The following is a 14,506-nucleotide window of genomic DNA, read 5'->3' as shown; positions in this document are numbered from 1 at the left end:
AATCTCGTCTACTTGCAAGGGAAACAGCTGGATAATGAGGAAGTTGGGTCAATCTCGTGGGGAGGGGTGGATTTATCCCTCCTGAAGCTGTTTCCGGACTTTTTAGCTCCACAATGCCGACTACTGTATGTTGTTGCTTTGTCGACCAAGTTGTCATTATGTTTCCACGTTTTTGCTATTACCTTCTGGATAAGTTCTGTAGCTTTTATCCACATAGGGTGTTCTATCCTTTTATTGATTGAGTTTAAGTTATATTTGATCCACGGCTTTTCCTAGGAGTTTAAGATCAATGATTTGAATTCAGAGTATTTCCTACGGGTCGACTGCAAATGTGAATTTAGGATTTCAAGAAACCACTCATGGAAAGTGCTATTATTTCAGGATTAGGTCTATTGACTTTTGTAGTATTATCGCCCGAGAAGTGATAATGCTAGTGGAAGTATTGAAATCAGAACTGTTTCATGATATAATTTGGTAGAGTTGTCATTTTACGACAAACCCGTTGAAAGTATATTCTATTTTCTTATCAGCTTCCTTAGATGATTTTGTGGAGTGAGAGCGAGATAATTAACGGAAGAATTATGACTTTTAGAATATGAGAAAGGCTAACCGCAACAAATAGTTTATAGTAAGGAACTCGAATCTCTTGTTATTAGTGTCTTTTTTTTTCTTTTTTTTTCTGATGTCCTGCTTTGCATAATCAAATTTATTTCGAAGTCTGATTGAGATTAAACCCTTATTTTGAAGGTTTATTTGGAGGTTCCAAATGGTGAAGAGTTGGCCAAGTCTCTACATTCAAAGGTAAGCAAAGAGGAGTAGCTTCGATTGTTGTAGATGTTTGCAATATTTGACAAGAAACATGCATGCAGAAGCTTGTGAATAGTTCACTGATGATTTTGCTTCTGTCTCACTCTCTGTCTGCGCAGGGCGTTCCTTATGTAATGTACTGGAAGAGCTCGTTTTCGTGCTATGCAGCTAGCCATTTTCGCAATGCATTATTATCCGTAATACAAAGGTAAATATATTTGTTTTGACTGCTAAATGGTTCAATTATGTTTTCCACACCACCACCTCTTATGGTTTGTTTGCGTTGAAGTTTTGGTGTATTCGCGTGAACTAGGTTTCTCGTGCATAAAATCTTGACCTAATTTTATTTTATCTACTGTAGCTCATCGTGCCATACATGGGATGCATTTCAACTAGCTGATGCCTCCTTTCGGCTTTACTGTCTTCGCAATAATTGTGTCCTCCCTCATGGCAAGGAGGTCGATGATGAGTTGGGCCCTAATCTTTTCGGGGAGCCTCCTAGGATCACTGTCGACGTTCCTATGATTGAGGATGCAGCGGAAGATGAAGAAAGCACTTCTGGTTCCCTTCCTGAGATAAAGATATATGACGATGATGTCAAAATGAGGTTTCTCGTCTGCGGAGTGGCTAACTCCTTGGTAATGGCACTAAATTTTAAACATACTAAGCGTCGTTTTGAAAAGAGAAGAAAAACTGTGAACTCACTGATTACTATTTTTGCAGGATGCTTGCTTGTTGAGTCCGTTGGAGGATGGTTTGAATGCCCTCCTCAGTATCGAAGTAAGCATCCTCCTAAAAAATGATGGAAAAACTCATTTTTCGGTTATTGCTAGTTTTGTTCTTGAAATGATGGTCTGTTTGAGTACTCATTTGGTGTACTTTTGTTATTTGTGCTAATTCAGATGCGAGGGAGCAAACTCCACAATCGGGTTAGGTTAGTTGTCTTCAAATTTGTTTGTTTTCGATTTTCTTTTCATCTTGTTTTGTTACACGTACACCTATGTTTTAAACATAGCTTGGAAACTTGACCTAATGATTGCCGCAAGACCTGCGATAGTCGAGCCTCATATGCGTTTCTAAATGAAAAAAATTGGATCCATGCTTTTGTATTTGTGATGAGTTCTGAAAACCCATATCTTATTATAGTGCCCTTCCTCCACCCCTCCAAGCTGGCACATTTTCTCGGGGTGTCGTGACAATGCGATGTGATCTGTCAACCAGTAGTTCAGCTCACATTTCTCTTTTGGTATCGGGGAGTGCTCAGACATGTTTTGACGATCAGGTGATGTGTTATACCTTTTCTAATAACTAATACTGGCTTTGCTGGTTTTTTGCCTTATTATTTATGTAGTTTGGCTGAATTTGGACGATACTCGACCTGTTCTCACAGCTGTTGGAAAATCATATAAAGAGTGAAATCATTGACAAGAGCGAGCTGATCCACGCACTGCCGAATTCTGACGAAAACAAACCGCCCACATCCGAGCCTCGAAGGTCAGTCTCGGTAGCGTGTGGAGCAGCAGTATTTGAAGTCTGTATGAAGGTCCCGTCGTGGGCTTCACAGGTACTAAATTTTAGTAACCACTGGTCTTCCGATATTGATCCTTTCAGTTTGATACACAACGGCGTCTGATTTATCATAACGCATTTTTTTTTCTTATTGCTTCTTGGTTTCGATTTCAGATTTTGAGGCAACTAGCACCCGATGTTTCGTATCGTAATTTAGTCGCCCTCGGAATTGCCAGCATCCAGGGATTAGCAGTAGCTTCATTCGAGAGAGAAGATGCAGAACGGCTCATATTTTTCTGTTCGAGGCTTGGGGAGAATGGTTTCTCGAATAATCTAAAAATCCGAAGCCCTCCTTCCTGGTTAAAGCCACCTCCTCCTAGTCGAAAGAGGCCCTCTATATGCCACGAACTAAACACCAGCGTCGCAAACGGGACCTTCATAAAAAAAGAGGAGAATGAGCTTGTGTTATCCAACGGAGTCACCTTGCCAAGTACGACTCATAGACGAAGTATCAAGATAGCTGCCTTGAGGCCCATCCCTCATGTTCGTCACCAAAAGATGCTTCCGTTTTCTAGAATTTCGGAGGCAGATGTGCACAATGGAGGCCCAGTGAAGGCTAACTTGCCTCCTCCTCCGCCAAAACATAATGCTGGGACGACACCAGCCTCCCACCGGAAATCAACTTCAACTTCATTAGCTAAGCAGGTCATATCTTTAAATCCTCTCCCTCTAAAGAAGCATGGTTGTGGGAGAAGCCCGTTGCACGTGTGCTCTGAGGTAAATAGCTCTTCAATGTACATATTGCCATTCGTTTCTCTTTTGATTGTCGCAGTTTTCATCATTCTGCTCCTTGTTTTGCGAAGGAGGAGTTCCTCAAAGATGTGATGCAATTCCTCATCCTTCGAGGGCATACTCGTCTTATCCCTCAAGGGGGCATTGCCGAGTTCCCAGATGCCATACTAAATGCAAAGCGCCTCGACCTATTTAACCTGTACCGGGAGGTGAGACTCCTCTCTAGTAATGCTTATTGAAGGATCAGAATAGTAACAACCAGTAGCTAGTTTGATGAAGCTTGTCGGCTCGTGATCAGGTTGTCACACGAGGGGGTTTCCACGTCGGGAACGGCATTAACTGGAAAGGACAGGTTTTCTCAAAGATGCGCAATCACACGGTCACCAATAGAATGACTGTACGCCCCAAAACTCGATTTCTTGATTTTGATACTTATATGTGTTTTTTCCTACTTAAACTTGGTGTTCATTCGTTTCCTGAATCAGGGGGTCGGAAATACGCTCAAACGGCACTATGAAACATACCTTTTAGAATACGAATTGGCTCATGACGATGTGGATGGCGAGTGTTGCTTATTATGCCACAGGTTCTTCCACAGTCCCCCTATTTCTCTTTTCTTGATTTTTCATAACACACACGTGGACTTTTTCGCCCGTGAAAAGCTCGATGTTTCTAGAATGTTCACGAGTTGCTACTGCTCACTCCAATTTCTCTTTTCTTGACTTGTATGTGCACACGCGCGCGCCTTCTACGGACTCTTGCCCTCGAGTCCATCACTAAACCTCTATATTTCTAAAGTATCCGCCAATTGCCACTATTCACCCTGATTTCGCTTTTCTAAATATGCGCACACACACGCCTTCGTGTGTGTACGAAGCACTACACTTTATATTGAACAGTTGAGTCGAGCATTGTCGATGCTTTGTAACGTGCACACAGAGCTATTGTGGATTTTGTGTAACCCTTGAGCCGATCACTTATGCTTGACATTTTTAAACATTCACCAGTAGCGCGCCGGGAGATTGGGTCAACTGTGGTTTGTGCGGGGAGTGGGCGCATTTCGGCTGCGACCAACGCCCCGGTTTGGGCGCCTTCAAAGTAACATCTCCAATCCTCAATGACCAACTCATTGTTTATGGTATTATTGGTTGTATTTTTCTTAAAACATACAATTTCTTGAATTTTTAGGATTATGCCAAGACAGATGGACTGGAATACATATGCCCACAATGCAGTGTTTCAAATTACAAGAAAAGGATGAACAAATCAGGAAATGGATATTCTTGAGTCTTTCCATAATTCTTTATGACCCCTCATATTTTGGGTTATTACATTCTACTCTATTTTGTGTGGAGAAAATGTATTTTCCAATTTCCCCTCTCATTTTACTGCAGAGAAGACCCGCTCGGAAAGGGGTGAGATGCCAAATATTGAATACATGGTGGGGAGGAAAATGTAATTTGGGGAAAACTTTAGGTGGTAGGAAGTGCTCCCAAAAGAGGAAATTTGTGGGGGCTAATTGGATATAATAGCCAAATTAGTTGCTTAATCTGTAATTATATGGTTTTTGAGACAAGATATTTTGTAGCTTTTGTAGTTTTATTGGAAAATGTTATTTACATATATGTTGCAAATGCACTTGATAGAAACCTCTCTTTAAGTTAGGAAGATTTCTTTTTGGGTGAATTATATTTGGAGTATTTAATTTAGTGGGGTACCTGAGTAGTATAATTTTCAAGTAAAGTATTATACTGTATGAAATGATCAACTTCTCTCTTTTATCATTTCTAAAGATTTTGGGTCAGTATAGAGTTCTTATAATTTTACAAGGTTGCTTCTTCTCCTGATTCATCAATTTGACAGAGAAAAAAGATGAAAAGTTATTATTAATAACTAAGATATGTCATTAATGGTTATAATTTTGAGGGAGTTAAATAGTATTGCAGATCATTGTAAAGTAATTAGTATGTAAGATTATCTCTTATGAATATTTGAAATCAAACTAATACTTCCTCCTCAATTTCATAGTAATTGAGTCGTATTTTTTAGGGATATTAGTGTCACTTAAGGGGGTCATTCCATTTTTTGCAATAGTTCATTTTAATATCTTACACTTAACTTTATTATATCTTTGTTTATTTCTTTCATTCCGTCTCTACTTAATTCACTAATTATTATTTTCAATTTTCCTATCAGAGGCCAAGAGAAATGTCTTACTAATCCGAAGTATTTGTTTTTAGTTATAAAATTACAACAAATTGTAAATATGCTACGAAAGTATGAAAGCAATCTTACATTAGTTTTTACGATTGTGGATCGCTAAAAAGGAGGATGGAAACCCAATTCGATTACTTTTTTCAAAAAAAATAAGAGCAATTATTGACACACAAACAAAAGTAGATAAAATTTAGTTAAAAATTTGCTTTCAAAAAACTTAATGGCATACTATTGTAATGATTAAAGTTGTAGTTTTGAGTTTGAAATCCTACTTTAAGGGGCCTTCAAAGTTATATCTTTATCGATCTATATTCCCATATAATATAAGTCCCCACACTATTAAATCAAGGCTTTAATTTATGTAAGTCCCACCTCTACTCTGTCTATGGAAATAAAAAATGAAAATTCTAAATTTGACTATATACTTGGCAAGACCCATCATAACTTGAGGTTTTATATTTTTACTTGTGGACTCCTACAAATAAGTGGGGAATTTAAATAAATCAGACATAAAAGCTATCTGTGTTTCTTCTCATACAATAGTTAAAGCATAATATTTGTTTAATACTTTAATGTATTTTATGTAGCACATTGCCTTCATCTTTATCTCATGATTTTATTGTTTTAATGTCAGTAAAATTTAAAATATTACTATTGTTAACTTTTACTAAGGTAATATGATGACATTTTGAATATAAATTAGCCAAAATTAATAATAGAGACTCCCTTCGTCCACACGAATAGAATCTTACTTTTTTCAATACAAATTTTAAAGAAATATGAAGAAATATTAAAAATAATTGATAAAATGTGAAAACTACTTATTTTTTTTGAAGTACTCCTTAAGAAAAGTGAAATGGTAAGAAAAGTAAAATGGGACTTCTATTGATATCATGTCCAAATAGCTTTTTCTAATAATTAAACAATGATTAATTAAGATTGAACAGAAAGGGCGAAAGGGTAAAAAATAAGTAAAAAAATATAAGGGCATGTCTGGGGTTTTGTTTTACGGTGAAGAAATTCAGCGTCAGAGACGACGGCAAGTCTTCCCGACACACGAGAAACCAAACGTGTCCCAACACCTCCACTTTATATTTCCCCCACATTTTTTAATACTACCTTAGAGCATCCACAACCGTGCTCTTGCCAGCGGCACGGTTGTGGGCCCGAGCAGTACTATTCATGTCTGCTCTTTGGCAAGAGCACAACACCCACAACTGTGCTCTTCCGCAAGGACGAGCACAATTAATTTAAAATTCAATTAAACAATAACATTTCCATAATATTAAAATTCATTTAAAAACCACAATAAATATTACAAATGACAAATAAAATTAAACATTACATAATTAAAATCCTAAAAAAAAAAATTACATAATTAAAATCCTAAAAATTAAAAATTACATAATTAAAATTCCTAAAAATTAAAAAAACCACTACTCGTTGCCGAATTTCGCCCACATGTGGTTGATTAAGTCTTCTTGTAGTTGATTGTGGATTCGAGTATCGCGCATTGTGTGTCTTGTCTCGATCCTCTGGCCAACCGTCGTATGCTCGCCTCGGCGTGGGTGAGACCTCGCTGTTGAGCTTCCGGCTTCGTCCTCGTCGTAGAAGCTAGCCGCCCTCGGCCCTTCGTCGGCTATAATCATGTTGTGTAATATAATACACGTGAACATGATGTCGGTGATATTATTCACGTACCACAGCCGAGCCGGGGCCTTCACAATGTTGAATCGAGCTTGAAGGACCCCGAAGGCTCTTTCGACGTCCTTCCGCGCTGACTCTTGACGCTGCGCAAAAAGAACCCGTCTCGGGTCGTGCGGGTTGTGGAGCATCTTCACTAACGTCGACCACCTTGGGTAGATACCATCGGCGAGATAGTAACCCATGCGGTATGTATTTCCGTTGATGGTGAAGTCGATCGCCGGTGCTACACCATTCATCACATCATTGAAGAGTGGTGAAGAATAGAGCACGTTCAAGTCGTTGTTGGATCCGGCAACGCCGAAATATGCATGTCAAATCCATAGGCGATAGTCGGCGACCGCCTCAAGGATAAGTGTTGGGCCGCCGCCTTTATGACCGCTTAAGTGTTGCCCCCTCCAAGCAGTCGGGCAATTCTTCCACCTCCAATGCATGCAGTCAATGCTGCCAAGCATTCCGGGAAAGCCATGGACTGATTCGTGAAGACGAAGCAACCGTTGGCAATCATCGGTGGTGGGTGCCCGAAGGAATTCATCCCCAAAAGCAGAACGAACGCCCTCGCAAAAATTCTTTAAACAAATGATTCCAGTGGATTCACCGATATGCAAATACTCGTCGAAGATGTCGGCCGTTTGCCCAGTAGCGAGTTGTCGGATGGCACACGTACACTTCTGCAACGCCGTGATACTTTGCCGGCCGGCTGCATCTACACCTGTTTGAAAGTATTCAACACGTGCGGACAATGTGTTGACAATTCGCATGAACACGCGCTTTGACATGCGAAAACGGCGCCTGAAGTAATCTGCCGGAAACCGCGGATGGTCTGCAAAGTAGTCGGCAACGAGCCTTTCGTGGGCTCCCTCCCGGTCACGATGGATGTAGCGGCGATTTGATCTAGTGCGTTGAGGAGGATGAGCGGGGGTATTCGCCGCGACATATGCTTCGTAAGCGGCACGATGTTGTTCGTAGTATTCTTGTTCTTCGCGCTCCGCTTCCGCCATGAGATGAGTGAAATCCATTTGATGTTTTGAGTGAAGGTTGAATGTGTTGATAGTTTGTATAAGAATTATGAATGAGAGATGAATGAGAGATGAATTGATGTGATAAATGAGTGATGAATGTGTGTATTTATAGATGATTTTGGGGAAAAAAATCAAAAAAAATAAAAAAAATTCAGAAAAAACGGGGAAAAACGGCCATATTTTTGGGATTTGGAAAATATATTTTTTTTATTTTTTAGCATTATTTATAATTAAATACCGATTTTTTAAAAAATAATAAAAAATGTTTAAACACAACGGCTATGCCGTTGACGAATGGGAGCGCGCCACGTGTGCGTCCGCTGGCACGGACGTGCTCGATACATCGAGCAGCGCCGTGCCAGCGGCGCGAGCGCAGCGGCGACGGATGGCGTCCGTGCCAGCGGCGCGGACGGCGGTGGCGACGGACGCCACCGCTGCGCATGCTCTTAGTCCATATATATTTGCACGACATTCCATCTATATACTATTCAACACTATATCACATTAATATAATTCATGATTTAACATAATAATTTTTTAATCAAGAGTTATCATAATCTAAAAGTAGAAATATACTAGTAGTAGATTAATATTGATGTGCCCTTAGGGTTTTTGTTTTCGTAGTGATTGGAATATATATTAGTGGGGGCGTGTCATCTACAAAATACTCCTATTTTTATGGCCGACTATCTTTATATATTTTGGTAAAATATATCACTGTATTTTTTGTATACTACTTATTATGTATTTACTTATTATTGGTGAAAAAAAACAAAGTTTTTGCAACTTAGGCATCCCGTGAATATTATACTGTAGCTGTACTTTTTCCCTTTTTTTTGCCATAACTTTTTTCCTTCAAAAAGAAAATAAACATAAGTTAGTCTCATTTTCATAATTTTATTTTTGAATATGCGCTTATCACATATTATCAAAATCAAAAGAGCAAGGAATTGAACGAAATAAAAGAGATCAACATATGCGTCCGAAGGCGTAGCATAAAAATAAAATTAAACCTTCACTCTAAAGTATTGGACCAAAACTATTGCGTTCAACGACGACTCCAAAGATCTACTCTAATTTTTTCTACCCTCAAAATTACTCATTATAATTGGGATTAAGCATTCAAAATTGGAATTATTGAGAACTTGATAATTCAAGCATAAAAAATGAAAAGGAAAATAGGTTTCCTTTCATAATTAGACAGCTACTACCTTTCATTTTTATGTTCCCCTTCAAATTAAACTTTTACCTTTTCATCAATAACTTTGCCCTTTACAAAGCCAATAAATGATTTTTTTAAAGCTCGACAAATGTAGGCATAAAAATAGAGCCTTTTTAATTACGAACCAAATAAATAAACATTAGAGAGGCTTTTCATGTTCATTTCCCTAATTTTAGCTTATGCAATTTTGTTTATTTTAATCATATTGTATAAAACAAGAATAACAACTTACAAACAAATTGCAACTGTTTGATTTGAAACTTTCACTTTTTTAACTTGGGTCCCATTTTCATTTTATGATGTTTTTTTGGTTGTATCTTCTTTTTGACTCTACACAAACCACATATAATCTGAGATATTTTTAATTGAATTAATAGAATATCATCTAATGCTTGATGTGTCAAATTTGATATTTCACGACATTGTTGAACAATAATAAAATAAATAAAACTTAATTTTGAAGCTAATGTAAAATAAGCTAAATAAATACGAAATCTATATATTATTATAATTTTTGTTATTCTTTTGGTTAGTGGGAGGGAGGAAGTCCATAGTTTAAAGGACTATGCTTTAATTGCTGGAATTAAACGACAAACGAATATGTCCTGTTTCACTCAACAACTATTGCAGCACACGTGACAATCAATTACAAAAATTTAGCATCACTTATGCATATTATTTTATTTTATTTCATGACATTTTAAATTAATTATATTATATTACTACTACAAGATAGTAACACATTAGCTTTTGCCTAAAAGTGTAATTCTCATGTGATAACATGGCTCGTCCCTTTCACAATAAATCACACGATAAGTAGTAGTAGTAGTAGTGATGCAGAATAAACTAAAATGCTAGAAATTAAATATTACTATTACAAGATTGTACCTTACGCAATACAAATTGATACATATCACCATCAAGTTACCAAATTCATGCATATGGGATTTAGGAGTAGATTTATGCATAACTTAATTTATCCCAAAAATTGATAGTGAACTAACCGCCAAAATGAATTGTTTGTTCCCCATAAATCTATTCTTGGATAAAGATCAATAGATGCATTCAATTAAATAATAAATAATTCACATTATAAGCTATACAAAGCATTCAATTAAATAATTGATAATTCACATTATGAGCTATACAAATATGAATGTTTCCACATTAGCATGTGACTAGTATCTAATAAATAATAATAAATCAAATTAAATTGAACTTTTTTTACATCAAGTCTAAGCCCACACTTACAAATGATCAAAAAATAGGGGAAAATATCCGAGCAATCTAAAGGTAAACCGCACATATCTATAGACAAAGGTCAAAGAGTAAGAGAAACATACCCAATAATTTACGCTCATCGTGTAGAAATCAAGTTTTAAATTATTCGAGTATCCTATCCCCTCCACATTTAACAAATTAATAAATCATTACTAATAAGATATGTTTTAATAAAGTGTTGTAATTATTCAATGTCATAGATTAAATTGTTCGATTAATTATCATAAATTTTCGGGAGAAGTTAATTTTAATCAATTAGAATAAATAATGACGATTAAATCCCAATTTGAATCTCAGCCGTTGATTCAAAACATCCATCATTAGAGTGTGCAGTCATCCAGCTCACAGTGTGGTCACCTTCTCCAAAATTCCCAACCCCATAAATCCCCACACAACTGAAACTGCATGAATCTGGACCTCCAATGGCGATTCCTCCTCTCTCTACATTCTCTCTCTTAATCTCGCTCCTTTCCATCTCCTCCTCCGCGCTCAATCCGCCGGAGTATCGGAAAACCTTCATCGTTCGCGTCCAGCGAGACGCGAAGCCCTCGGTTTACCCCACGCACAATAACTGGTACGAATCGACGTTGAGATCTATCTCCACCGCCTCTGATTCTGCCGATGCGGCTTCTGGACGGATGCTCCACTCGTACGACAACGTCTTCCACGGATTCGCGGCGGAGCTGTCGGCAATTGAAGTGGAGAAGGTGAGGAGCTCGCCTGGAGTGATTGCGGTGCTGCCGGAGCAAGTGAGGCACTTGCACACCACTCGATCGCCGGAGTTTCTAGGGTTGAAGACGGGTAATAATGCTGGATTGTTGAAGGAGTCGGATTTCGGGTCGGATCTCGTCATTGGAGTCATCGATACGGGGATCTGGCCGGAGAGGGAGAGCTTCAATGATCGGGATTTAGGTCCTCCACCGGCGAAGTGGAGGGGAAAATGCGTTGCTGGGGAGAAATTTCCTGCGAATTTGTGTAATCGGAAATTGATCGGAGCTAGGTACTTCTGCAGCGGTTACGAAGCGAGTAATGGAAAAATGAATGAAACGACGGAGTTTCGATCTCCGAGAGATTCAGACGGACACGGCACCCACACAGCTTCAATTGCCGCCGGGAGGTACGTTTTTCCGGCGTCGACTCTCGGCTATGCCCGCGGCGTAGCTGCGGGGATGGCGCCGAAGGCGCGCCTCGCCGCTTACAAAGTGTGCTGGAACGCCGGATGCTATGATTCCGACATCCTAGCGGCGTTTGACGCCGCTGTAGCCGACGGCGTCGACGTAATTTCCTTGAGCGTTGGTGGAGTGGTGGTGCCGTACTATCTCGACGCCATAGCAATCGGAGCTTTCAGTGCTTCGGACGCCGGCATTTTCGTCTCCGCCTCCGCCGGAAACGGCGGCCCCGGCGGATTGACAGTCACAAATGTCGCGCCGTGGGTCACTACCGTCGGTGCGGGGACAATCGACCGCGATTTTCCGGCAGTCGTCAAGCTTGGGAACGGAAGGGAGGTATCCGGCGTCAGCATCTATGGCGGTCCGGCGCTGGCGCACGATAAGCTCTACCCGCTAATCTACGCCGGGAGCGAAGGGAGCGATGGATACTCTTCCTCCCTCTGTTTGGATGGCTCGTTAGATCCTAATGTGGTGAAAGGGAAAATCGTTTTGTGCGACAGAGGGATTAATTCGAGGGCGGTGAAAGGCGAAGTTGTGAAGAAAGCCGGCGGCGTCGGTATGATTTTAGCTAATGGAGTTTTCGATGGCGAGGGATTGGTGGCGGATTGCCACGTGCTTCCAGCGACGGCGGTGGGGGCGGTGGCCGGTGATGAAATCAGAAAATACATCCAATCAGCTGAGAAATCGAAATCTCCGGCGAAGGCCACAATCATATCCCGTGGAACGCGGCTCAATGTAGCTCCGGCGCCGGTCGTAGCCGCGTTCTCGGCCCGCGGTCCGAATCCGGAAACTCCGGAGATTCTCAAGCCCGATTTGATCGCCCCGGGCCTGAACATCCTCGCAGCTTGGCCCGACAATGTCGGACCAAGCGGCATTGCTTCGGACAAGCGAAGCACGGAGTTCAACATACTCTCCGGGACATCGATGGCGTGCCCCCACGTCTCCGGCCTCGCCGCCTTGCTGAAGGCGGCGCACCCGGAGTGGAGCCCCGCCGCCATCAGGTCGGCCCTGATGACGACGGCGTACAGCCACGACAGCCGCGGGGAGACAATGCTGGATGAATCCACCGGCAACACGTCCACCGTGATGGACTACGGCGCCGGCCACGTCCACCCCCAGAAGGCCATGGATCCCGGCCTCGTCTACGACATATCCTCCTACGACTATGTCGACTTCCTCTGCAGTTCGAACTACACTGCGAAGAACATTCAGGTGGTGACGAGAAAGGCGGTGGCAGTTTGCCGGCGGCGCCGCGCCCACATTGGGAATTTGAACTATCCCACATTGGCGGCAGTGTTCCAGCAGTATGGGAAGCATAGGCTTTCCACACATTTTATCAGGACGGTGACGAACGTGGGCGATCCGGATTCCGTCTACACCGTGAAAATCCGGGCTCCGGCGGGGGTGGTGGTGACGGTGGCGCCGGAGCGGCTGGCGTTCAGGAGGGTGGGGCAGAAGCTGAATTTCGTGGTGAGGGTGCGGACAGAGGCGGTGATGCTGTCTCCCGGGAGCTCCGTGGTGAGGAGCGGGTCGATTTTGTGGTCGGACGGGAAGAGGGATGTGAGGAGCGCGGTGGTGGTGACATTGCAGCAGCCTCTTTGATCAAGATTCTTGAATGAAACTGAAGGGATGTTTTGATCAAGTTGGTTTGGTTTGGTGGTGATGAATTGATGATTATCAATGTGAGGATGTGTTAATCATGATGATGGAAGGGAAGGAATGGGGAGAGAGGGAGATCTCTTTCTTGGTGGGAGAAAAAAGGGTTGGATTTGGTGTATGGAGGTGTTGATGGTGGTGGTGTTGTGGTGATGAAGATGGCAGTGTTTTGCAAAAAAGAAATAGGGGAATGTTGGTGGAGGTGTACAAGATTATAAAAAAGTGATCATAATAATTCATGATCCTCTTGTGTTTATGAAATTATGTAGATGCGAAATGCCTTTTTCCAGTCACAATCTTTACTTGATTTTACTGGACTACCAAATTGTGATGTTGGGCTTGAGATCATGATTTAGTCAAGTAGTTTCAATAATATAGGAGTATACTAGTAGAGTAGTATAAGTTAAGGTCCAAATCATAAAAATAATATCATTGCAAATTAATTATTGAAGCTGATTTGGGTGCTGCTTTTTATGATATGAGATGCATATAATTTTGTATTAAACAAAATTAAATTTCAAACAGATAAGTTTCAGCTGTTTATAAACATTATGTTAAAAGGAGGCAACCCCTGTGTTGAATGTTATTTATCCACCACCAACTCGCAATGAATTTTATACTGAATACAAGACAAATAATTTTGTTATACACATGGTAGAATTAAAGCATAAAATAAATTGTTGCATCTTATCAGATCTTAATTCTAGTTTCCGAGTTACGGAGTGATCAGAAATGAAATTACTATATGATTTATAAGAGCATCCACAACCGTGCTCTTGCCAGCGGCACGGTTGTGGGCCGGCCCGGCCCCACTTTTTCTGCCTGCTCTCTGGCAAGAGCACAACACCCACAGCTGTGCTCTTCCGCAAGGACGAGCACAATTAATTTAAAATTCAATTAAACAATAACATTTCCATAATAATAAAATTCATTAAAAAAACATAAATAAAATTACAAATGACAAATAAATAAAAACGACATAATTAAAATCCTAAAAATTAAAAATTACACAATTAAAATACTAAAAATTAAAAAAACACTACTCGTTGCCGAATTTCGCTCACATGTGTTTGATTAGGTCTTCTTGTAGTTGATTGTGGATTCGGGTATCGCGCATTGTGTGCCTT

General features: G+C 40.5%; 2 protein-coding genes across 2 annotated transcripts; both read left to right on the top strand.

Moving 5' to 3' along the window:
• Positions 1-3: 3 nt before the first annotated feature.
• Positions 4-4,731, top strand: LOC121788422 (AT-rich interactive domain-containing protein 4-like; the record flags this gene model as incomplete). Its single annotated transcript, XM_042187095.1, is given in 15 exon segments — positions 4-76; positions 79-125; positions 748-801; positions 927-1,015; positions 1,169-1,445; positions 1,531-1,587; positions 1,710-1,741; positions 1,954-2,089; positions 2,198-2,371; positions 2,491-3,093; positions 3,180-3,317; positions 3,407-3,505; positions 3,594-3,694; positions 4,116-4,206; positions 4,297-4,731. Coding segments are annotated over 15 exon segments (2,070 nt in total), but the record flags the coding sequence as incomplete, so codon positions are not given.
• A 6,177-nt stretch (positions 4,732-10,908) lies between these two features.
• LOC121788419 (subtilisin-like protease SBT1.5) lies at positions 10,909-13,858 on the top strand. Its single transcript, XM_042187091.1, has one exon. It carries the CDS (start codon positions 10,977-10,979, stop codon positions 13,323-13,325), a length of 2,349 nt encoding a protein of 782 aa, XP_042043025.1. The 5' UTR covers positions 10,909-10,976; the 3' UTR covers positions 13,326-13,858.
• Positions 13,859-14,506: the final 648 nt, after the last annotated feature.

This window comes from Salvia splendens, unplaced genomic scaffold (genome assembly GCF_004379255.2).
Source record: "Salvia splendens isolate huo1 unplaced genomic scaffold, SspV2 ctg1038, whole genome shotgun sequence".
Taxonomy (NCBI): Eukaryota; Viridiplantae; Streptophyta; class Magnoliopsida; order Lamiales; family Lamiaceae; genus Salvia; species Salvia splendens.
This window is presented reverse-complemented; position numbering and strand designations above follow the sequence as displayed.

Coding starts and splice junctions, on each gene's coding strand:
- LOC121788419 (XM_042187091.1), top strand. CDS start 10,977: ATGGCGATTCCTCCTCTCTCTACATTCTCTCTCTTAATCTCGCTCCTT.